The 26658-nt window shown below is 39.0% G+C and overlaps 1 protein-coding gene across 6 annotated transcripts; it reads right to left on the reverse strand.

Moving 5' to 3' along the window:
- Positions 1-5: 5 nt before the first annotated feature.
- LOC5511576 (SANT and BTB domain regulator of class switch recombination) lies at positions 6-25395 on the reverse strand. Of its 6 annotated transcripts, XM_048726455.1 has the most exons (26): positions 25082-25395; positions 24096-24333; positions 23608-23614; positions 23243-23281; positions 23057-23096; positions 22564-22637; positions 15716-15756; positions 14660-14866; positions 14528-14586; positions 14207-14301; positions 13998-14063; positions 13787-13873; positions 11397-11462; positions 10881-10925; positions 10129-10206; positions 9844-10030; positions 7020-7131; positions 4004-4169; positions 3685-3757; positions 3197-3265; positions 2583-2730; positions 2014-2065; positions 1507-1583; positions 1063-1157; positions 737-837; positions 6-150 (listed from the first exon to the last, which is right to left on the reverse strand). In XM_048726455.1, the coding sequence occupies exons 1-26, from the start codon at positions 25208-25210 to the stop codon at positions 120-122; spliced, it is 2382 nt and encodes a 793-aa protein (XP_048582412.1). In that variant the 5' UTR covers positions 25211-25395; the 3' UTR covers positions 6-119. The 6 variants fall into 6 exon arrangements, with proteins under 6 accessions (XP_048582412.1, XP_048582413.1, XP_048582414.1 ...); XM_048726456.1 differs by lacking the exon at positions 23243-23281; XM_048726457.1 differs by lacking the exons at positions 15716-15756; positions 23243-23281; positions 23608-23614.
- Between the last annotated feature and the right edge of the window lie 1263 nt (positions 25396-26658).

Below are 26658 nucleotides of genomic sequence, written 5' to 3' on the forward strand. Positions count from 1 at the left end.
AATGATTCTTTTGGTGTATTTTATATATTCCCATACTTGCATTTACAATATTACAACATTTATATTACAAAATTACAATTGAGGGAAATGTAAAGCGTGTCATCTAGAGGAGGATATGATTACTTGACGATTTGTTTACGCCCCCGTTGTCTGGAAACAAGAAAAATAATAATTACGCACGAAAGTACAGAAGTGCTGGGTAAAACGCTAAACTTGAGATATTTAAACATAATAGGCGACTTGCACAAAGAAGTCTAAAAAATAGCTGCGCCCGTCTTTCAATGAAAATAAGCTCTCTGACAAGAAAGAAATGTTTTAATTCGTAGGCACTGAATAAGTTGCGTTTGTTGTTGTTATCATTTTGCCGCCAAAAGCCGGCGCGCGCGAGTTTGCCACACAAAAAGTCACGTGATTTCTTAGTGCAAGCCGCGTATTGAGAGGATAAAAATACACCTCAGTCCAGTTGAGGTTTACGTAGTCCAGTGGTGCCTCTTCTAAGCGGCCATGATGATGAAAATGATGATAAATTGGAAATGGTGTTAGCGGTGATTGATGGTGTTGGTGTTGTTGATGATGATGTTGATGTTGATAATGATGATGGTGATGACGATAATAATGATGGTGGTGGTGGTGGTGATGGTAACGGTGATGGTGCTGATGGTGGTCGAGGTGGTGGTGGTTGTGGCGGTGGTGATAATGATGGTGTTGGTGATACCGTTGATCACTTCTTTCTCACCCTGTAAAAGACAAGGAGCTGCCAATAGGAGGTTTATTGTTGACTTGTGTTTGTGCAGCTCGAAACTGGAACTCCAGCTTTGAATAAAGCCCTCCTGCAAACTAGAGAAGACAAAATAAACCGCAGCATAAACGTGATGCCGAAGGTCTGTACATTTGAAATGTTTTATTCGGACAGTCTTGAATGCCCCTCACCCCCTTACCGAGGCTTCTACAGTTAACTTACGCCCCCCCCCCCCCCCCCCCCACCGCAAGAGATGCCCACAATAACACGAATTGAGTGTTACCTCCTCGTGCTGCTGGCGCCGTATTATCTCAATATCTCACCTCTTTCATTTTCTGCTTGTCCTTCTCTTGTTGCGGTGCCTGGTGTTGTCTTTGTCGTGTAAGATACGTCACCAGCTCACTCATGCGCTTTTGGTCTGTGAAATATAAAGGACATTAGAATATTGGCAACAAGTACTGCACAATAAATACTACAGAAGAATCTTTATATAACAGAAAAAATGTACGAAACGAACAATTTTCAGTGTCACGATAATAAATCACTCAGTCAAACTCTATAAATTAAACCTACATCAAGTGGATAGTGGCCCATTTGTTAGAAAACTGATAAATAAATAAATATATTTATTCATTTATTCATATGTATTGTTAAATTGCTACCCTCGTTGTATAAAAGACATTATATTACATAGCTCAATATAAGGAATCATATTAGCGAGTGACTGGCTATCTTTTCAATCACACACCCTCTATACCATCACATACCCTCTTCTCTTTGTGCGTCTTGGTTCCAGCGAGACGAGCGCTGCGGGTCCCATTTATAGCTTTTAAAGGTGCTGAAACTATAAGGCAGATTTGATATTAGTGAGCGCAGATAAAAGAATAAAATATGCTAAAATTATAAGGCAGATTTGGTATGTGAGAGCGCCGATCACCCGCACGAATTTGAGGGAGCACATATTTACAGAACATACATGACAGTACAAAATAAGACAGAACATACACGACAGTACAAAATATGACAGCGTGCGAAAGCTAAGGCTGCAAGGTAGGTATGTAAAATCACTCATAGCACAGGCAGAGGAAAACATTGGCAACGTGCTAAACTAAGACAGGGTCGGTTCAAAGAGAGAACATCAAACAGAGACACACGACAGATGCCGTCTCACTCTAAGGTGGATCTGTTATGCGGGAGTGCACAACGCACAGACGCTGTTTGCACGGGAATTTTGCGCATCGAAACGACACAGACAGCAAAAAGAGGGTACATACTCCCGGCGAGATGCTGACGTCACTTTTCTTGGAGGGCGTGGCTTGGGAGGACCTGGAACAGCAAAACATTTAATCCAACGTTGACACAAAAAACCCTCGTTTGCGGAACACACAACCGAAGATTCACACAAAAAATTTGATTTAACCAAGAGACAGCGAAACGCACAATCAAACGTTGACACAAGAGACTTGATTTCACAAGAAATAAACTAGACGTGCCTTTGCTTCTCTCCGTCAGCTCTACTCGTTCGGATTCGTAATGGCGAACGTTATTAAAGCTGACCAACGAGCGGGAAACCAAAGGAGGACGTCACAAAAGAGAAGTCACGAGGCCTAATAGCCCTAACTAATTTTAACCTTATCATTGCCACATGTTAAATGTTTTGGCTTTAAAAAATGCGTAGAACTGTCATATTATATTATTACATTTCGCACGTTATAAAAAAGTTATAATTATATACCTTCTCGGTAAGCTTAATAATAAAATTAGCTTTCACACAGTTGGAAGACACCGTAAGTCTGATAAAAGTCAAGGACAACACAACGTAGCAAACAGGGTGTTTCATCACCTTTAATTTCAGGCTCTGTGTCGGTAGACTCCGGCTGGTCCTCGTCTTCGCCCGTATCGTGTTCGGTATCCTCTCGGGAAGGCAGTCGCATCTTGCGAGCGCGCTGCTGTACGGCTCGACTGCGGGCGCGCCTAATTGCGGAGATGGTCTGATAATCGAAAGAATTGTGGGACAGTTCATAGAAGATGGCTTTTTACTCACTATTTCCCATCATCCCACAATCTCATTTTTAAATCGTCTCATTAGTCATAACTAATATCACGATATTTTCGCATTTTGCTAAGGTCAAGAAATAAATAATGTATATCAAACCACTCCTTTGTTATTGTTTACATTTGTAAAAACACTAATCTTTTAGAAATTTATAACTATCCACGAATGAAGCCTGATACTTTATTGACGATATTAACATGATCTAAAATACTTGCTTGAATTAGATGGAAATGGATGTGTTGATATGTGCATTGTTTGGGAGCATAAAATAGCGGCGTGATTAGCCTTCTCTTATTTTTTGTGTTAGAATTTCGGAAAAGACGTTAAAAACTTTAGGAAAAAGAGGATTTCGTATTAATATCCAGGACTACTAGACCAAGTAATGGCTTAATTTTTCTTACCGATTGTGCGTCGCTCGCTTGTTGCCTTGAGTCAGTAGTGCCGAGGATTTTTTCCACACTGCTCACAACCTGGCAATGAAAACCCTTTTATACCAAGGTTCACTAAGCCCGCTAAAATAGAGGGAATGAAGTTCTTCTTAAAGAATCTTAGCATTTACGTAAGTAACGGCCTAAACAAGGACTGTAGCTAACAGATGGGCAAGAAAGGCCAATATGGAGAGTTCATCGACCACTTTTGCCATGTGTTATAGGCGAGAAGGTAGGTGTTTGAAAACCTGGTTTAAGGGATTAAGTTTGTAGGAGTGTATCATTGAGGAGTGCTCATCAAATTCTCATAATAACATCTAAACTCGTTTAGCATCTGTTGAATAAGGAGTCCCCCCCTAAGTCCCCTGGCTAAGAGGGAACGATTGAAATTTAAAAAAGTAATCGTATCTGGCTACGACTTGGGGAGGGGGGTGGGGGAAATGTGAGGGTGGTATCAATACCTCGAGGTCGGTCGAACGAGGTTGGTTAGAGTGTGCAGTCTCTTCTACTCCAAAAACGTTAATTTCTGATAACCTGCAAATCAAAAAATAGTATAAACAATAATTACTAGTAAAATTAAACGTTCCATTTTACGTTTTTATAAGTGAATAAAATCACACGGATCCATTGGGGAACGCTGGGTCTCCACACCAACCTCGTCCCCGGGCTTAAGAAAACAAAGACGCCATATTGGAAATCACCCAGAAGACCCTGGGAACGAGGTTGGTGTGGGAGACCCAAGTATGACCGTAAGTATGCCATCATTTGGGCCCGCGATACCTTGCACTGTGAAGCCGCTGAAAAGGCACGACCACTAAGCTGCGGTGGTTGTGTAGGTCGTCCACCACCACAGGGTTGTTAACAACCGCTTGATTTTCCTCTGCACCTTGTGGCTGCACGGTGGGTGGCTGCTCTGCTTTACCGGCTTCTGCTATTTTGGAACCCTCTAAAATTATAATTAACATTGGTATTTCATCATAAATTAATTATTTAGAAGGATCGTCACTTAACTCAATATTGTCTGTCTGTAATGTTAAACAAGTACAGTCTATCAGTTCACCATTTGTTCGATCACACGTGAAAACAAGTCTGACGTTTCACCATTTGTTCGTATTACACGTGAAAAAAAGTCTGACAGTTCAACATTTGTTTGTTACACGTGGAAACAAGTCTGACAGTTCACCATTTGTTCGTATTACACGTGAAAAAAAGTCTGACAGTTCAACATTTGTTTGTTACACGTGGAAACAAGTCTGACAGTTCACCATTTGTTCGTATTACACGTGAAAAAAAGTCTGACAGTTCAACATTTGTTTGTTACACGTGGAAACAAGTCTGACAGTTCACCATTTGTTCGTATTACACGTGAAAAAAAGTCTGACAGTTCAACATTTGTTTGTTACACGTGGAAACAAGTCTGACAGTTCACCATTTGTTCGTATTACACGTGGAAACAAGTCCGACAGTTCACCATTTGTTTGTTACACGTGGAAACAAGTCTATCAGTTCACCATTTGTTCGATCACACGTGAAAACAAGTCTGACAGTTCACCATTTGTTTGTTACACGTGGAAACAAGTCTGACAGTTCACCATTTGTTCGATTACACGTGGAAACAAGCCTGACAGTTCACCATTTGTTCATATTACACGTGAAAAAAAGTCTGACGTTTCACCATTTGTTCGTATTACACGTGGAAACAATTCAGACAGTTCACCATTTGTTCATATTACACGTGAAAAAAAAGTCTGACAGTTCACCATTTGTTCGTATTACACGTGGAAACAAGTCTGACAGTTCACCATTTGTTCGATCACACGTGAAAACAAGTCTGACAGTTCACCATTTGTTCGTATTACACGTGGAAACAAGTCTGACAGTTCACCATTTGTTTGATCACACCTGGAAACAAGTCTTACAGTTCACCATTTGTTCGTATTACACGTGGAAACAAGTCTGACAGTTCACCATTTGTTCGTATTACACGTGGAAACAAGTCTGACAGTTCACCATTTGTTCGTATTACACGTGGAAACAAGTCTGATAGTTCACCATTTGTTCGTATTACACGTGGAAACAAGTCTGACAGTTCACCATTTGTTCGATTACACGAGAAAACAAGTCTGACAGTTCACCATTTGTTCGTATTACACGTGGAAACAAGTCTGACAGTTCACCATTTGTTCGTATTACACGTGGAAACAAGTCTGACAGTTCACCATTTGTTCGTATTACACGTAAAAACAAGTCTGACAGTTCACCATTTGTTCGTATTACACGTGGAAACAAGTCTGACAGTTCACCATTTGTTCGTATTACACGTGAAAAAAAGTCTGACAGTTCACCATTTGTTTGTTACACGTGGAAACAAGTCTGACAGTTCACCATTTGTTCGATTACACGTGGAAACAAGCCTGACAGTTCACCATTTGTTCATATTACACGTGAAAAAAAGTCTGACGTTTCACCATTTGTTCGTATTACACGTGGAAACAATTCAGACAGTTCACCATTTGTTCATATTACACGTGAAAAAAAAGTCTGACAGTTCACCATTTGTTCGTATTACACGTGGAAACAAGTCTGACAGTTCACCATTTGTTCGATCACACGTGAAAACAAGTCTGACAGTTCACCATTTGTTCGTATTACACGTGGAAACAAGTCTGACAGTTCACCATTTGTTTGATCACACCTGGAAACAAGTCTTACAGTTCACCATTTGTTCGTATTACACGTGGAAACAAGTCTGACAGTTCACCATTTGTTCGTATTACACGTGGAAACAAGTCTGACAGTTCACCATTTGTTCGTATTACACGTGGAAACAAGTCTGATAGTTCACCATTTGTTCGTATTACACGTGGAAACAAGTCTGACAGTTCACCATTTGTTCGATTACACGAGAAAACAAGTCTGACAGTTCACCATTTGTTCGTATTACACGTGGAAACAAGTCTGACAGTTCACCATTTGTTCGTATTACACGTGGAAACAAGTCTGACAGTTCACCATTTGTTCGTATTACACGTAAAAACAAGTCTGACAGTTCACCATTTGTTCGTATTACACGTGGAAACAAGTCTGACAGTTCACCATTTGTTCGATTACACGTGAAAACAAGTCTAACAATTTACCATTTGTTCGTATTACACGTGGAAACAAGTCTGACAGTTCACCATTTGTCCGATCACACGTGAAAACAAGTCTGACAGTTCACCATTTGTTCGCATTACACGTGGAAACAAGTCCGACAGTTCACCATTTGTTCGATCACACGTGAAAACAAGTCTGACAGTTCACCATTTGTTCGCATTACACGTGGAAACAAGTCCGACAGTTCACCATTTGTTTGTTACACGTGGAAACAAGTCCGACAGTTCGACATTTGTTCGATCACACGTGAAAAAAAGTATGACAGTTCACCATTTGTTCGCATTACACGTGGAAACAAGTCCGACAGTTCACCATTTGTTTGTTACACGTGGAAACAAAGGGGTCAGTTCACCATTTATTCGTATTACACGTGGAAACAAGTCCGACAGTTCACCATTTGTTTGTTACACGTGGAAACAAAGGGGTCAGTTCACCATTTATTCGTATTACACGTGGAAACAAGTCTGACAGTTCACCATTTGTTCGATCACACGTGAAAACAAGTCTGACAGTTCACCATTTGTTCGCATTACACGTGGAAACAAGTCTGACAGTTCATCATTTGTGCGATCACACGTGGAAACAAGTCCGACAGTTCACCATTTGTTTGTTACACGTGGGAACAAGTGGGTCAGTTCACCATTTGTTTGGATGTTCTCCTTGATCTCCTCGTTCGCTGCCTCTGTAGATGGGTTCGCTGTGGCTGGAGAAGGCGTGTTTCTGCTGACCCGGTGATCGCGGTGACTACACCCCTGGAAAACGTCATCAAAATGACGTAAGGGGTATTAACAGAGTGCGACATCAGAATAACTACATTAGGATAACAAGTAAGGGGTATTAACAGAGTGCGACATCAGGATGACTACATTAGGATAACAAGTAAGGGGTATTAACAGAGTGCGACATCAGAATAACTACATTAGGATAACAAGTAAGGGGTATTAACAGAGTGTGACATCAGGATGACTACATTAGGATAACAAGAAAGGGTATTAACAGAGTGCGACATTAGAATAACTACATTAGGATAACAAGTAAGGGGTATTAACAGAGTGCGACATCAGAATAACTACATTAGGATAACAAGTAAGGGGTATTAACAGAGTGCTACATCAGAATAACTACATTAGGGTAACAAGTAAGGGGTATTAACAGAGTGCGACATCAGAATAACTACATTAGGGTAACAAGTAAGGGATATTAACAGAGTGCGACATCAAAATGACTATATTAGGATAACAAGTAAGGGGTATTAACAGAGTGCGACATCAGAATAACTACATTAGGCTAACAAGTAAGGGGTATTAACAGAGTGCGACATCAGAATAACTACATCAGGATAACAAGTAAGGGGTATTAACAGAGTGCGACATCAGAATAACTACATCAGGATAACAAGTAAGGGGTATTAACAGAGTGCGACATCAGGATGACTACATTAGGATAACAAGTAAGGGGTATTAACAGAGTGCGACATCAGAATAACTACATCAGGATAACAAGTAAGGGGTATTAACAGAGTGCGACATCAGAATAACTACATTAGGATAACAAGTAAAGGGGTATTAACAGAGTGCGACATCAGGATGACTACATTAGGATAACAAGTAAGGGGTATTAACAGAGTGCGACATCAGGATAACTACATTAGGATAACAAGTAAGGGGTATTAACAGAGTGCGACATCAGAATAACTACATTAGGATAACAAGTAAGGGGTATTAACAGAGTGCGACATCAGAATAACTACATTAGGATAACAAGAAAGGGGTATTAACAGAGTGCGACATCAGAATAACTACATTAGGATAACAAGAAAGGGGTATTAACAGAGTGCGACATCAGGATGACTACATTAGGATAACAAGAAAGGGGTATTAACAGAGTGCGACATCAGAATAACTACATTAGGATAACAAGTAAGGGGTATTAACAGAGTGCGACATCAGGATGACTACATTAGGATAACAAGTAAGGGGCATTAACAGAGTGCGACATCAGAATAACTACATTAGGATAACAAGAAAGAGGTATTAACAGAGTGCGACATCAGAATAACTACATTAGGATAACAAGAAAGGGGTATTAACAGAGTGCGACATCAGGATGACTACATTAGGATAACAAGTAAGGGGCATTAACAGAGTGCGACATCAGAATAACTACATTAGGATAACAAGAAAGGGGTATTAACAGAGTTCGACATCAGGATGACTACATTACGATAACAAGAAAGGGGTATTAACAGAGTGCGACATCAGAATAACTACATTAGGATAACAAGTAAGGGGTATTAACAGAGTGCGACATCAGGATGACTACATTAGGATAACAAGTAAGGGGCATTAACAGAGTGCGACATCAGAATAACTACATTAGGATAACAAGAAAGAGGTATTAACAGAGTGCGACATCAGAATAACTACATTAGGATAACAAGTAAGGGGTATTAACAGAGTGCGACATCAGAATGTCGACATTTGAATAACAAGAAGGAGTAGAAACAAAGTGCGACATCAGAATGACAACATTAGAATAACATGAAAGCGGTATGAACAGAGTGCGAGATCAGAATAACGACATTTGAATAACAAGAAGAGGTAGAAACAGAGTGCGAGATCAGAATAACGACATTTGAATAACAAGAAGGGGTAGAAACAAAGTGCGACATCAGAATGACAACATTAGAATAACAAGAAAGCGGTATGAACAGAGTGCGAGATCAGAATAACGACATTTGAATAACAAGAAGAGGTAGAAACAGAGTGCGAGATCAGAATAACGACATTTGAATAACAAGAAGGGGTAGAAAAAGAGTGCGACATCAGAATAATGACATTTGAATAACAAGAAGGGGTAGAAACAGAGTGCGAGATCAGAATAACGACATTTGTATAACAAGAAGGGGTAGATAAAGAGTGCGAGATCAGAATAACGACATTTGAATAACAAGAAGGGGTAGAAAAAGAGTGCGACATCAGAATAACGACATTTGAATAACAAGAAGGGGTAGAAACAGAGTGCGACATCAGAATAACGACATTTGAATAACAAGAAGGGGTAGAAACAGAGTGCGAGATCAGAATAACGACATTTGAATAACAAGAAGGGGTAGAAAAAGAGTGCGACATCAGAATAACGACATTTGAATAACAAGAAGGGGTAGAAAAAGAGTGCGACATCAGAATAACGACATTTGAATAACAAGAAGGGGTAGAAACAGTGCGAGATCAGAATAACGACATTTGAATAACAAGAAGGGGTAGAAAAAGAGTGCGAGATCAGAATAACGACATTTGTATAACAAGAAGGGGTAGAAAAAGAGTGCGACATCAGAATAACTACATTTGAATAACAAGAAGGGGTAGATAAAGAGTGCGAGATCAGAATAATGACATTTGAATAATAAGAAGGGGTAGAAAAAGAGTACATGTTACGCGAAACACGATCCAAAGACTACTGACTGCCAGCTGTCCAGTCGGGTCGAATGGAAGCACTCTCTGTTGACAGCACGGGTACACGCCCACAATGGTACCCTTGTGGCTGCCGAAATCCGCGCTGGAGGTATGGTAACGACAGTGACCCAGTTCGCAGCATGGAAAATATTCGCCGCAGCGATAGCAGTACAGAATATTTACAGAGCCCCACAACCTGTGAATAGAAACGCAGTAAATGGGAGGAGGCCGAATTATCCAGTCATAAAAATGAATCACGCACAGCCAAACTACCAGTGATAGTAGCACGCTTACCTCCAGTACACATCTCTCCAAGACTTAAACTTTTCCCTTAATCCCTGGATGTATTCATTCACGTCCCAATTAGGGTCCCTAGTAATATAAGATGTAAAGAAATAAGATATGGGGTAGACAAAAGATATGGGACATAGGGCATGATATATGAGTTCTAAGATGTAAAAAGATGCTAGATATACTTATAAGATGCAAAACATAAGATATGGCACATGGGATATATATCAGACAAATCCTTCTGCGTACCCCAAAACCTGGGACACCCAAAGCACATTGTCAAATACGGATTTAGCAGCAGTAGTGAGTAGTAGGAAATAAAAAACATCATCATTTTGCGTTATATCATCCTTCTTATCAATCGTGGCCCAAAGGGAAAAGAGAAAAAAACTGCACTACACGTATTCCTTACGAGGGCTTCCCGATTCTCTACTCCTGGTTCTAGCCGAGCAAGACATCACGAAGTCTGGGAAGATATTGACCGCTTAATGGAGGACGACATCGATATGAGATAGGATACGAGATATACGATATAGTGAGAACTTGGATATAAGATAATCTTTTGTAAGATGAAATGGCATTTCCCCAGGATATTTTTTTATGGCTCAAGGTCTGTTTTTCGTTGAAGTGAGGATTTTATTACCCTGGAACCAGGGTAGGATTTTATTCTATTCTATTAATGTTATATACGCGAGTTGAGTCCACCCCCTCATGGAGTATCGAAATATATTTGTCTAAAACTCAACTTCATTCACCTGACATGGCTGAATGTCACCCGCCCTCTGTGATCAATCGTCATCCTAGAGGCAACAAATAAGTGTTGGATGTGAAACAGGTCAACATTTCACGTTGGTAGACGAGCCCTTTCGAATGATCCACAAAACACTGATTTTGGAGAGAATGTAATATGGACACGATAACATTTTTATCGACTTATGGCTCAAAGAAGCTTGCAGGTAAAAAACAATGGAAAACATCGAGGCTACATCAATTTCCATTAGTTCACTTAATGACAAAGTCTCTTTATATAGATTATAGTCTGCACACTTTCATAGAATAGCAAAGGGTTTCTTTGTTTCTGAGCGGGCCATACGGAGATGAACAGCCCGCTAATCAACCAATGAGAGCGGGAGTAGCATCAAGAACAGTATTATAAAGCAAAATATTCTCTACCTGCAGTCAGTACTTCATGTAAGACCCATGATTAGGGCGTCTTACAAGTCGCCATAATACTTTCGTCATTTGCAAACCCATGATCAGTACTACCCTACCTGCTTAGTGCACATCTCAGCCTCTCTTGGGATTCCTGTGTAATCAGTCTGTGGCAAGCTGAACATCTGAAAAGTATAAAGATGCATTAGATACAATAGTCACAAAAGATGGGTAACTGAAACCTGGACTAGCTAGATTAAAACTAGATAAAGGCTATATAAAGGCTAAAAGACAAAGCATTTTTTTCATTTAATCAGCGAAAGACACTGAAATGTGGAAGGTTGAATCTTGTATTCCCACACGCAGAATTTTTAATAAATCAGAGAGAAAACAATTCATACTAATTCATTTGCTTTCAGTGATGAGAATCATAAGTGATCATTGTTTACTGACGCAGTTATTAATAAAGATACTTTATATCTCAATTTGGGAAATAAAATTGAAAAAAGATAATAGTCATACTGTTCTTTTCCATTCAAACCGAAGGTTCATTTGTAGGTTAATTATATTTCTAGTGCTGTCATTCATAAAAAAAAACATTAGCTGGTCAAGTAATGTGAGCAAGTAGAAAAAAAAAAACATTGTTTATCCTTTCTGGTTGATTAAATTTTAAAAATGTAATATCTCTCTTTTATTTATCATATAAACCGAATATCTCTCTTTGCTATATTTACTTGCCGACAGAGGTTGACTGACCGGTATATGGGAAGGCCTTAACTGATATGACTTGGATCAGGGAAAACAAAAGCTAGCGATCGAAACGTCAGCGAAAGGAAACTCTTTTAAAAATTTCAATCTTTTGTTGATTTATTTCCCCTGATCCATTGAGATCAATTGGTGGAATCAAGAACATCATTTGCGGTAAATGAGAAAAAGCGAAAGAAAGATAGAGAACAGCACTAATCCAGTATCTGTTCTTGTTGCCGTAATATGGTCAGTGAAATCAGTTATCATTATCATTGTAAACTCACTCGCGCTAGCCGTCTTCCTGAGCATGGCATTTCGCATCAAGAAGTTGAGTTACTAACTCGTCAACCTGACCGTGGCTGATCTGATGGTTGGAGTCAGACTGATGATAAACGCTGTCTTTAATATACAAGTAGGGTATAAGGCACATTCATCCATTTCGTATTTCTTCGGATTCGAACAAGATTCCGGTTGAGAGCTCTTTTTATACGCTAACAGCCATTGCCATCGAGAAGGCGTACGCCATTTTGACGCCATTTAAACACCGTCTCCTTGGAAACATTGCCTTAACGTTGATTCTTCCAATTTTTATAAGCATTCTTTCAAATTCTGGCAGCTATTTAAATAATTGGTTTATAGTAAATATGTCTTTTGCAATCACTTTACTAGCGATTGTTTTTACTTGTTATTTTGCCATTTGGATCAAGTTAAGGTTTGCAACGCCCTTGGCAAACCAACGACCTTCTACCGGCCACATCAAACTAACTCTTACATTTCTGATAACTCTACTATCATTCTTTTGCTATCTGCCGTTCTCGGTCTATTTTCTATATGCGCCATCATTCGACCAAGATAGCTTTTCGTACGTTTATTTTACCTTGCCACTTTAATGTACACTAGTTCATTCATAAACTTTTTGGCATATACATTTCGTATGCCAGAATTCAAACGAGAATTAATGAAAATCTTCTGCAAGTGTTGTCTTCTAAAAAAATAGGGCAACTTCTATTGAAACAAGGATTCCTAGTAACCAACGGCAACCAAATCCAATGGCAAGTTATGACTTATCAGGATGAACGTTACGGCATCAGTTTAACAAGGGCCGGGAGTGCCCCAGAATGGTGCAGATGACAATTTCATGTCGTCAGGAACGAAAGCGCCCCAGAATGGTACAGACGATAATCTTATGTCGTAAGGAAGTGCCAAAGAATGGTTGAGCACAACACACAATGTTTTCTTGGGTTGCTACTGAATAACACGGTGTGCAACCACAAGCAGGACCACTACAGATGGTCGTCTTATTGGGGTGAAACAGCTCACCTATACATGGTGCAGGACTACAGATGGTCGTCTTATTGGGGTGAAACAGCTCACCTATACATGGTGCAGGACTACAGATGGTCGTCTTATTGGGGTGAAACAGCTCACCTATACATGGTGCAGGACTACAGATGGTCGTCTTATTGGGGTGAAACAGCTCACCTATACATGGTGCAGGACTACAGATGGTCGTCTTATTGGGGTGAAACAGCTCACCTATACATGGTGCAGGACTACAGATGGTCGTCTTATTGGGGTGAAACAGCTCACCTATACATGGTGCAGGACTACAGATGGTCGTCTTATTGGGGTGAAACAGCTCACCTATACATGGTGCAGGCACTAGCAGGACTACAGATGGTCGTCTTATTGGGGTCAAACAGCTCACCTATACATGGTGCAGGACTACAGATGGTCGTCTAATTGGGGTGAAACAGCTCACCTATACATGGTGCAGGCACTAGCGGGACTACAGATGGTCGTCTTATTGGGGTCAAACAGCTCTTCTATCTTCTTACAAAACAATTTACTGACAAAGCAAAAAAAAAATGCTATGGTTATTTTAAAGAACAACATCTCTGCCGGAAACTCAGAATAGAGATATCCTCAGTCGCTGTATGTCTTTTAATCAAAGCAAACAAAAAGATGTGTACCTTTTGAATTTATCTTTGCGATCTTTTACTTCATCCAGCTCATTGTGGTTGAACAGCTCGGAAATTCTGAGAAAAACAAATGATGATATTAATGATGATAATAATGGTGATCATGATGATGATGGTGGTGATGATGATGTTGATGGTGATGTTGATAGTGATGATGGTGATGCTGAGGGTGATAAGGGTAGCTATCGTACTGCACATACCTTGTTACAAGCTTGTCATTGATGCAATTCATGTTACAAGGTGTACTGACAATGGCAGACATATTCTCATGACAGAAGCTGATGCAATCATTCACCTTGAACATAACAAGTACATCACATCAAGCTCTAACTTATAACATCATAACTACCAAGTATATTAATAGTAATTGAATGTTTTTGATGTAATAAATGGGAGGGGGTGTCATCATTACCGAGACCAAAATAATCATCAAGATGATTATTATTTAAAATATGTAAAAATATAAATTCACTGTGCCCTGGCATTTGATTAAAAACATATAATAAAAATGTATTTCTTACCAAGTTATCCATTTTGAGAAAGTCAGACGATATCAGTATAGATATCACATTGTTGGGCTCTGGGGGAAAAGCACATTGATAAGCCTAAAAGATAAAACTTACAAATCAAAAGTTACCACTGACAAAACTTACCTAATTTAGGAGGTTTTTCATCTACTTTTTTGCCTTTTTCCATAAGCCCCTTTTTAACATACTTCATCAGCCAATCAAATATCTGAACATCACAATGGACTGAGATGTCTACCTCTTCCCAGCGCTGTGCTTCTACTGATAGGTACTCCGCAAAATATCGCATCTCACGAATAAGCAAGTCCCTTGGACATGTAAAATCCTGTTTCACTGAAAAACAAAACAAAACAAAAAGGAAAAGTTGGGAAGTGTGTGGCATATAGATTGATTATTCAAAAAAACAGGCCATGATGAGAAATCTTACAACCTATGAGACTAATCAACTTCATCTTGAAGACACTTCACAGCAATCAAGCTAGATGGGTTACATTGTTTCCATGCTCACTGAACAGACACTTTTTGCTACTATTCTATTATACATATTCTATTATACATTTTATTTACAAGTTCATTGTTTTAAACACAAGTGCATGCTATTAAAGGGATCGCTCCGCCCCCTTTTTCGCAAGCTCTTGAGCAAGTCGTTGTCATTCAAGTCGACTTCATTCAGTGCAGAGCTTTGAAAATTCCAGAATAAAACATAGCAAAAAAGTAGAGCTATACGACAAACTACGACAACTTTAAAGTACAAAAAGAATGTTAAAGGATTATCAGGTATATTTAGGAAAGTGTTTGGAACCAATTCTCTACAAAGAACAAGATCAAAAATTGCCATTGAAAAATCACAGCGCAGCACGGACAAACAACAAACTTGCAAAATTCATCACCTCAAAACCTAAGTTCTCCCTTATTTTTCAGTTTGTTACAACAAAAGGCAAGTAAATAGACTGTTATTACTTTAATTGTGTGTTTTAGCCAATTTTGAGCTCTATTACATATAGCTTTCTGGCTTCTCTCTACGGAACTGTGCACTCATCGGAGTCAAATGACGAATGACAGCTTACCAAAGGCAAGTCCCTTTTATAGTGTGCGTTCTTGTTTAGGACAATCACTCCAGTATAGCCCGCTTTCTGATTATTCTAACTGTAAATTTCAATGCTACAAAACTTTAAAACTTACAGTTTTTGCTTTCATCACAAACATGGATGACCATATTTGGCCTACAGGGAGAAGAATCATAACAAATTAATTAAAAAAAAATTTGAATCCTGAACCAAACTGCTTATAAAGTTGGAGGCAATAAAAATCTATTATTTTTTTCACCTGTCCAACTTTATACTCACCCTTCAGTTGGAAATACCAATACTTTAGTGTATTAGCACACTTTACTTAAGTATCATATAACAGAGATATAATTGATAATGTTTATGTGTAATACCATATAAGGTCATGGCGTATGCCATAAGTTGTAAATACTGTGATTTAAGATCAGTCTATATTTGCAAACCAAAGCGTGCGGTTGTGTTAACTGACTCTGATGAATATATAGTGAAAGACACTAAATTGGTGTCGAGTGATTCGGGATCATGGCCCAGCAGATGGCACAGGGCGTCCCTGTCCCAACTTATACAGGAGTTGATGACATCGAGAGCTATATGGAGCGGTTGGAATGTTATTGCGATTTGATGAAGACTCCAGAGGAAAGCAAGGTTGCGCTTCTCCTTTGCGGATTAACTGGGGGGCAGTATGAAACACTGAGGGATCTAGTGTCGCCCGAAGTACCCATAATGGTGGACTCCAAGGTCCTAAAGGAAAAGTTCCGTGCGGAATACGCAATTTGAGAGGACGAAATTCCGTGCAGTAAAGAGGGAAGAAAAGGAGAGTGTGGCGGCCTTCAAATTAAGATTGTGGAATGCAATCCAACACTGCGGGTTTATCGGCGAGACTTTAAACAAGAACCTCGTTGAACAGTTTATATCTGGTATAAACCACAGGGACAGAGAGCGAAAACTTTTGCAGAAGGGGAACGCCCTAACTTGGGCCAAGGCGATTCAGTTGGCAAACACGTTTTTGCTGTTTGAAGATTTAGCATGTAGTGGAAAAGTCGACACCCCCCCAATGGAACAGCAAAGTGGAACGTAAAGTCCAAAGTAGAGTGCTATCGCTGTGGAAGAAAAGGGCACCTATCCAGCGACAAAGTCTGTAAAGCATTGGGAAAAAATGCAACAACTGTGGAGTCGTAGGACATTTTGCAAAGACGAAATTTTGCAGAGGAGGAGAGTCGAAATCTCATGCTGTGCATGGAAGAAGACATGGCCGTGCACGATGATGCGGTGGAATTCAACACCAGATAACGGAAGAGTCAGCAGATGAGGACAGTGGGGTGACCCATTTATTTTCTGTAGATGAGGAGATAAGGCAACTCAGGGAGACTCCTATGTGTCAGGCGATGGTCAGGGGAAAGAGATTTCCGTTTATTATTGATTCCGGGGCAGCGGCGAATATTGTTTCAAGTAAGCTTTACGAGGAAATTAATAGTAATGTTTCGCTTAGGAAAACCAGAAAGAAATTGTATGCTTTTGGTCAAGAGGACGCGCTTAAGCTGAAAGGCGAATTTGAAACGGAAGTTAATATCTGTAGCGGGAAATGTGTCACAACATTTTATGTTTTTGATGGCAATGCATCAGTTAGCAATTTGATTAGTCATAATACTGCAAAAAAGCTACAATTATTACAGGTAAATTCAGTTTCAGAACAAGAACAACAACCTAACACTAGCCTAGGTTCGGAAATGAAGTCTAAATTTCCATAGTGCTAAACTAAAGGGAAATAAGGTTAAGTTACACATTGACGATAAGGTGGAACCGGTTGCTCAGCCAGTAAGGCGATTGCCATTCGGTTATCGAGACAAGGTGGCGGATCTTCTGAAAAGACTACAAGAGGAAGACATAATCGAACCAGTGGAAGGTGTAGCATCGAGATGGGTAAGCCCTATTGTGGTAATTCCTAAGGCGAATGGTGAAATTAGGATGTGCATTGATTTGATAGCACGTGTCACACCAATTCATTAGTCAGGTTCACACCAAACACTATCAAATTATAGGCCGATATCACTTTTATCCATTTTTAACCAAATTCTAGAAGGACTTATGTATAATAGACTTGTGACATATCTTACGAAGTTCAGCATATTACATGATAACCAGTTTGGGTTCCGTGCCAATCATTCAACTGAGCATGCTCTTATCCTGATAACTGACAAAATACAAAAGGCAATTGAAGACGGCCAGTTCTCCTGTGGAATCTTTCTCGACCTTAGCAAGGCTTTTGACACGGTTGATCATGACATTTTACTAGCTAAACTTTACTCATATGGCATTCGTGGAATTGCATATGACTGGTTTGTTTCTTACTTGTCAAACAGGAAACAATTTGTTTCCATAAGGAATTCCTCATCCTTGCTAGCTTCTGTCACTTGTGGTGTACCACAGAGGTCTGTACTTGGTCCACTTCTTTTCCTTCTGTATGTAAATGACTTTCATAATTGCTCCAACCTATTCGATTTTCATGTTTGCAGATGACGCAAATCTTACTGACCCAAAACTCGAACATGTAGAAAGTATTGTGAATTCTGAATTAACTAAAGTCCATATATGGCTTTGTACAAATAAACTTTCACTGAACATTGACAAAACTAATTTTGTCATATTTCATCCTACTCAAAAGAAGTTACATAGATCAATATCCTTAAGGTTACAAAATAAGGTAATTAAACAAAAAGATAGTATCAAATATCTTGGAGTTATAATAGATTCTCACCTTAACTGGAAGGAGCAACTTAACCAAACTTGTAAGAAAATCTCCAATTCTTACTCAATTAAACTACGCCCTCGTTTACCCATTTTTGGCCTATGGTGCTATAATATGGGGAAACACTTACCAAACCACAACAATGCCTTTATTTAGACTACAAAAAAGAGCAATCCGTCTTATCACTTTTCCCTCGTTTACTGAGCATACCTCTCCCCTTTTTAAAAAAATATGAATCCTTAAATTCCAAGACATTATATAATATCTCAACTCTCAATTCATGTTCAAATTTTACTCACAATTATTACCTATTCCATTTAATAATTTCCTCACACCCATCAGCTCAAGGCACACGTATGAAACCAGGCTAGCCTCGAGCTCATCCTACTGTCTTCCATCAGTTCGTACAAACTATGGCAAGTTCAATATTTGCTTCCAAGGAGTTATAACATGGAATAAAATCGACTACTCAGCTAAGCAGCTACCCTTTATCCGATTAAAAAAAACTATAAAAATAAATTTCATAACCTCTTACTAGATCTGAGACGTTTTTGCCATGTATATTTTCATGTATGTATAATTTTCGCTCTGTATGTTCCGTTCTTATCTAAGTTTATTCACACATTCTTTTCCTTTTCTTTTCGTGTTTGCTTGTCTATTTTTTGCTGTTTTTTTTATACTTGTGCTTCGTCTGACGACAGAATCTCGTAAGTTATTTAATTTTGGCTGTCTAGCTAGATTAGCTTTTTAGTTATTTCTAGACAGCCAGTACCCGATTTGTATTAAAGTATTTAGTATTCTATTGTAATTTCATCTTGTTGTACAAAAATAAAATATATCGTTATTGTTATTGAGGAAGGTTAACCAGGCAGTTTTGCACAAAAGGTGTCTGGTTCCAACTATGCAGGAAATTATCCATAATATCTTTAGCTAGAATTGATAGTCATGTTAAGACCCTCTACTAGAGATAATTCATAAAGCTCAATTGAATACGAATTATAAGAACAGCAACAAGTAAATGGCTTGAGAACGATGACGCGACTCCAACGAGCGCACGTGTAAGCGATCAAAACCGAACAAAACGAGACAAATACCTTGCCATTTACTCGACGGCTTTGCCTTCTTGATAGACTTATTTCTCTCTAAAACCCTTTCACAGTTCGAACCCCGTATTGCTCTTAGATTCGCTATCGATTTTTCTGTGCCTAGCTACAAGAATGTCAACTTTGCGTAACTCGTTGGCTCCGACGTAGCAGCTTGTTCAAATTGCCTAAGGTTCGAAAGGTGCAAAATTCTGATTTCTTCGACGATTTTCACACCAGATAAATCTATTTGCACCGTCTCATTTTAGGGGTGGAAGGAATATTGACAAGTCAATTGTAAGGCCGTAATTTTTGCAGCTTTTGTGGCCTCGGGAATCCGCAAAAGTAAACTTCTACCGGCTTGTCGCCTTCCTTTCGCGCGCTTTTTCTCTTCCCGCTGAGCAAGCAACCGTGTGACGTCACAAGCCCTTCAAAATGTCGCACTTGATAGGACAAAAACACCAACTTCACGCAATATTTTTTTTCCAATGGGTTTATGTGGATCGAAAAAGCTTTGAAATGTTGTTTCTTTATATTTGAGGTTTAAAAAAAATGATACAAAAAGGCTATGTTTCCTTTCGCTTCAGAAACACTTACGGTGCTACAGTTTTCTCAAAGTTAGACCCTAAGCACGGATTTTCTCAGTTAGAATTAGAGGAATCGCGAGACGTAACGACTTTCTTAACTCATGTAGGATTATTTCGCATGAAGAGGTTAGGTATGGGAATTTGCAGTGCACCAGAGGTATTTCAGTATACAGTGCAGATGGTGTTAGTTGGATTGCCAGGAGTGTTAGACTCGGCAGATGACATAATGGTATTTGGTAAAGATCAGGCTGAACACAAGAAAAGACTAACTACTGTTATGGAAAGACTATCACAGAGCGGGTTAACCCTTAATTCGGAGAAGTGTCAGTTTAGTTTATCTTCTGTTACGTTTTTAGGACACGTAATCCCAGACAAAGGGATAGCTGCAGACTCAGGCAAAGTGGAGTCCAAAGGCAATGCTTGTGCGCCAGCTAATGTAACAGAGCTACGTGGATTCTAAGGCTTAGTGCAGTATGTAGGCAGGTATATCCAAGATCTAGCAACACTTTCCTCCACTTTAAGGAAAATTACTATAAAGTCAGTGACCTTTGAGTGGACCCCCAGACAAGAAGATAGTTTTCAGGCTATCAAGCGTGTAATGAGTGCAAGCCAGAACTTAGCTTATTTTGATAGGCAGGCAGAAACTCTCTTAGTGGCGGATGCTAGTCCTGTAGGGCTTGGGGCAGTTTGATACAGAAGCAGGGAAGAACTGAAAAGGTAGTTGCTTATGGACACCGTAGTTTGTCAGATGTGGAGAGTTGATATTCACAGACGGAGAGAGAAGCTTTGGCTTTAGTGTGGGCGTATGAGCATTTCAGATTATCTGCTAGGTATACAGTTCACGTTAGTCACGGATCACAAGCCACTTTAAGAATGCTAATTCTAAGTCGACACCTAGATTAGAAAGGTGGAGTTTACGATTAGCACCGTATAAGTTTAGGATAGTTCATAATATTGCCGACCCGATGTCCAGGTTGAGCTGCAGAGGCAGTGTAGAGTTTCCTGTAAGAGATTATACTTGGGAGTATATTTCTATGATTGTTCAGGAGGCAGTGCCGGAAGCTATGTCATGGCAGGGAATCAAGGCCAGTTCAGATGAATGTGAGGTTGTACAAGTAGTCAAGGAAGCAATTAGGACAGGAAGATGGGAGAAATGTTCAACAAGCATCAAAGCAGTCAGATCAGAACTCAGTGAGAGTGACGGTGTAATCTTGAGAGGGAAAAGGATATTTATTCCACCAAGTTTACAAGATAGAGTTTAAGGCTAGCTCATGAGGGACACCAGGGTATTGTCAAGTGTAAACAACGTCTAAGAAGCACAGTGTGGTGGGTAGGCATTGATAAGGACATAGAGAAACTGTGTAAATCATGTCAGTCATGCCAGCTAGTGTCTAGTTACGACAGACCAGTTCCCATAGCAACAACAGAGATGCCAACATCACCCTGGAAGTTTTGTAGTACAGACTTGCTAGGCCCACTTCCAGATGGTCGTTACGTTATAGTGATAATTGATTACTTCAGTAGGTACTTTGAGGCAGCATTGCTCAGATCTACTAAGACAGGGGCAGTTATAGATTTTCTGGATGCCATTTTTACGAGATTTGGCTACCCAGAAGCCCTCAGGTCAGACAACGGGCCACAGTTTACTTTGGTAGAGTTTGAGGCATACCTTAATAGCAATGGCATCAAGTGGGTGTCAACTACTCCGTTGTGGCCATAGGCAAATGGTATCGTAGAGAGGACTAACAGAACCATAAAGAAGATACTTGAAATAGCCACGGTAGAGTTCCTAGTAGTGTACAGGTCAACTCCGCATACAAGTACTGGGTGTAATCCCTCTTCTCTGATGTTCGGAAGAGAAATGAGGAATAAGCTACCACAGTTAGATTATTCAGCTGCTGCCATTCCAGAAGTGGCAAGAAAAAGAGATATGGAGTATAAGCTAAAGATGAAAGACTATGCAGACAAGAAGGTGGCTATTAGCAACATTCAGGAAGGAGATAAAGTGGTAATGTTGAATGAGACAAAAGGTAATTTCCGACCAGAAAAGTACAAGGTAATCAACCTTAATGGTCCAGACATGATAGTGCAATCGAAGGAGAATGGAAGTACAGTTAGGCGGAATGTTCAGTTTGAGAAGAAAGTACAAGTAGCAGAACCAGATAGTGAAGTAGAGGCGGTTACTATGGCGACCGAAACTTCAGCACCTAAAGTCAGACGGAACGTACGAGTGCAGAAGCCACCAGCCTAGTTGGCTGATTTTTTTGTCAACCACTAGGGGTCATTCTTGCGGTTTGTTTAGGTTTTCTTATCTAAAAGGGGAGGGATGTAGCGTATTAGCACACTTTACATGACGTTATTGATAATGATTATTTCTAATACCATATAAGGTCATGGCGTATGCCATAAGTTGTAAATACTTTGATTAAAGATCAGTCTATATTTGCAAACCAAAGCGTGCAGTTGTGTTAACTGACTCCAATGAATATATAGCGAAAGACACTAAAAATATCATCCTTTATTTACCCAAATTCCAAATTAAACTCACCCTTGTGAGCTTGAATGTACAGATGCAGAGTTGTGAACCTTCGCAGAGTGTGCATGAGGCTTACTTGTGTTTCTCTGTATCAAAGAATTCAAAAGTAAAAAAAATCAAATCTTGGTTACATTATGTAGAAGTATGACTCTTTAAAGGAAACTAAAAAAATGAAAGAAAATAACAACAAATTTACTATAAAATTCATCATAATGGGTGTGGATAGCCACCTCCCCACCCCCTGTATCTACCCTTGACTGTTATTATGATTCGTTATTACAATGATTCATTATTATTACTATTTTGAATATTTTACTAATTAAAGGTATTTAATATAACCAACTACATAGTAAGGAGTGCTAAGACAACCTAGGGGGGAAATTGTTTAGAAAGTGTAATATAATGACTGTCCTGCGTTTGTACATGTGTTTGTCTTTCAGTGTTTATTTAACTTCAAGGAGGCACATTTATTAAAATAACCAATGATAGAGAATCTTGTAATTACCTGATTGCCTCTCTCGTTCTGTAGTGAGTTACCTTCAGATCTAGAAAAACAATTTTCTGAGTTAAAAAAAATCCTCAGTTAATAAAAATGCTAAATAATGGTAAAGAAATTTAGGACAACTCTATTTCATTAAAAGTGCTAGATTAAAAGTTTTTTTTTAAAGTCTGAGTTTTGACTTACAAATACCTGCATTTTGACATTCCAATTATTAGACTAGTGGACAATCTAAATAAACAAGGTATGACATGGTTATTTTGCCAAGAATGACAAGTCTATTCCTTAAAATTCCTAAAAACTGGAACAATCTATTTCTATTTTTGCAAAAATTATAGACAAAACAATCCGCAAAAATCTGTGCATTATGTTTCAAATTCATGACAACTTGCTTATGATTATTTTTTTTCAAAATGTGCATTCCCAATAATATGATGCAGTGTAACAAAAAACAGCAAACAAGCACACTAATACTGCATGATTGTTTATGTATATAATATACTGTATAATTGTTTATGTATATACTATACTGTATGGTTGTTTATGTTTGTCCTTACCTTTCATCTAATGCCGACATCCAAAATGAATTAAATGGAAGAGAAAAAAAAAACAACATCCAAGACAAATTATATGGAATGAAAAAGAATCAATTTAAAAATAACATAAGAAGGATGGAATACCATTAATTGCCAGCAAAAGAGTTTTAGATGCTTGGAGGTACAGTATCATTACCCAAAGTATGCACCAATTCTGCATTGAGTGATTTCAGAAAGGATTCATACCTCACCCACATGAGGGAATTTTGCATTTTTGAGAGAGCAGGAATATTCAAGTCCAGCCCCCTCCACTTCTCCTGATGCATTCTGAAGGACATTTCTCCCTGGGGGGTTTCAGTAAAATTATCTTTTGTGGAACTCTAACACTGCACATTTTACATTGTTTAAAGCATACTACAAGCATCCATCATATCTTAAGCTAAGACAAAAGTTAAATTATAATAAAACCAAAATGTTAGAGTTGACCCTAATAAATCACAATACTGTACCTTTATTGTCAAACAAATGTTCATGGCCACCAAGTAATCTTTGTTCAGCATTTGGTTCCTCTGTTTTATTGCCACAGGCTGCAGTTTCCCTGGCATTTATGGTTTCTTTCGCATCATGGTATATTGTTGACTTTAGAAGTTTGGACAAGTTCTGTTTACCGGATGAAAGCATCATACTCGGTCCACGAATTCCAGGAATAGACAAGGTTATTTGGAGTTCCCTCCATCGTTTAGAGCACTGAAGTATCAAAATGAATATTTTATGTTTTCAAGCAAAGACAAAACCACACGTTCTTACTAAAAAGAGGGGCATTGGTGGCACAATTGGCAGAGCATCACTCTGTAGTGCCATTGTGCCTTTCATCACTGGGTTCCAGGTTCAATTCCTGGTTCCTACATGAGTTGAGTTTGTCAGTTCTCCTTTGCTCCAAGGTCTTTCCCAGCTTTTCTCCCTCCATTAAAAAAATAAAATAAAAAAAAACAATCTAAGCTGTTTTAGTCTGAGGTACCTATGCATTCGACTTGACCATGTTATGTCACCTTTGGTATCCTAATTCAACATTCCTGCTATGGGTGATAAGCTGTCCTAAATCTATTTATTTATTATCATCCATATTATGGCGAGGGATCTGTGTATATTTTCTCCATATTTTCACATCAAACAATAGTCATCATCAGGCAGTGTGTAAGTAATTTATTGACAAGGTCGCTATTTCAAACAAACCCTTAGTAAGCTTATATAAATGAAACCCACGATAAAGACTGTTTTTATGGCGGTGATTGTCAATGTATAATTTCTGTTCTTGTCATAAACATGGCACAGTTGTGGGGCTACAGCAGATTTACTGAGATATACTATTGATTTATTAATCAATAGTAGAAGAATAAATATTCATGGCAGTTATCCTACTAACATTAAAAATCTCAAATTTTTCAACGATCGCTGGCATAAAAAAGGACCGTTAGGTCAAAATAACACCACAAACCTGTTCAGGTGTAGCTCCAGGGACAAGTTTGGAAATAACTTCCCAGTCTTTAGGCTCAGAAAGACGAAACTCACAAGAGCTCATCAAAGCTCGAAGTACCAAATCAACAGCGAGATCTGATGCCATCATGAGCTCAGCTTGCTGGGAATTGTCATCTAGGTTTTTACTAGTCTATGGGATGTAGTAACTTATTTTCTTCATTTTGTGCCATGAATAAATCTTGAATTTGTGAAGAATGGTAACAAAATTTTATCAAATCGTTAGCTGGTCAGGCCGCCATTTTGTGTACTGTTCGCGGGCGCTGGGCAATCTACCACAGGTAGCCAATCTATCCCTCGTTAACTCGAGCGGACACAAATCGAACCCTTGGATAACTTTATGGATAACTTGTGGATAACTAGACCCTGCGCGCAGAGCGCGGTTGACTGGGATACCTGAGGGACTGTTTGGGGTGTCTACAAAACGAAGACCTAAAACCTAATACCTAAAACCTGTGACCCCAAAAGCTACCACCTCTAAAGCTACGACCCCCAAAAAATTGCAGTTATTATTTAGTCTACCTTGTTTCCCAAATGGCTACACAGCGCGAAAGTTTCATATGGATTCTAGAGATACTAATGAGGTAGTTCAGCAATTTTTTTGTGCTTTCATGTAAGAAATATATTATATTCTCATTCGCGCGCACCAATGAACAAACAATTTTTAGTCGTCGTTGTTATTTGTCCCGTTGAAAATTGTAGTTGCACTAATTTTTCAGACACGCTTCTTTGCCCGATTATCCCGAAATTATCCCGAAAACTCTCCCGGTAACCTAACAGACCCGGTAATTACAGGTAATATAAAGAAACGCAAAAAAAAAAAAAAAAAAAAAAAAAAATTATGAACTCCCCGGCGAGGAAGAGTGTTTTATCATACCAAAGTTTTAGCGTAGCGTGCCTATACGGGTCCCCGACAAGTAAATTATAATTGCCAAAGTTTATGTATAGATTGGCTGAATATTTATTAATCCTAGTTTTATCGATGTCTGTAGACAACTTGCACCCCAGACATTGCTATGGCATCGGCATTTTTCCGAAAGAAAGACAAAGAACAAATAAATAAAGTCTAATTTTGTAGAAAAACTTCTAATAATTTCGCAAAGCTGTTTATATTTCTTCAGGAGCACTGTGACAGCCAAATGTCAAATCATTTGACAGAGGTGAAACCTGATTGGTTGGAAGGAACTCCAGCCTTGATTGGCCCACTTTTTACCGGGCAGTGGAATGGTTTTCTCTGTGATGAAAACTTTCTACAACTCGACACAAGTAGAACATGAAGCGATTTCCCGTAAGTTAGCGGGCAAAGATTTTTTAAGAAACACCCGAAAATGTTTACTTTCCGGGTTTCTGCGTTTTAAGGAACGACCATCTGGAAACACAAGTTAAGCTTTTCCCTATTTCCCAATAAAAAAAAATAAATAACAAGCTAAATATCTCATAAGGATCACTGATTCCACATGAAACTTCTACGCTGTGTAACCATTTTGGGGAAAAAGGTAGGCTAAATAATAACTGCAATATTTTGGGGGTCGTTTCTTT

This window comes from Nematostella vectensis, chromosome 4, assembly GCF_932526225.1.
Source record: "Nematostella vectensis chromosome 4, jaNemVect1.1, whole genome shotgun sequence".
Taxonomy (NCBI): domain Eukaryota; kingdom Metazoa; phylum Cnidaria; class Anthozoa; order Actiniaria; family Edwardsiidae; genus Nematostella; species Nematostella vectensis.

Excerpts from the sequence above, each read along its gene's own strand:
- LOC5511576 (XM_048726455.1), bottom strand. The coding sequence starts at position 25,210 with ATGATGGCATCAGATCTCGCTGTTGATTTGGTACTTCGAGCTTTGATG. Across the intron at positions 4,170-7,019 it reads GGAGAACATCCAAACAAATG|AGGGTTCCAAAATAGCAGAA; the intron begins GTGAACTGACCC and ends TTATAATTTTAG. Across the intron at positions 1,158-1,506 it reads AGACGCACAAAGAGAAGAGG|ACCAAAAGCGCATGAGTGAG; the intron begins GTATGTGATGGT and ends TATATTTCACAG.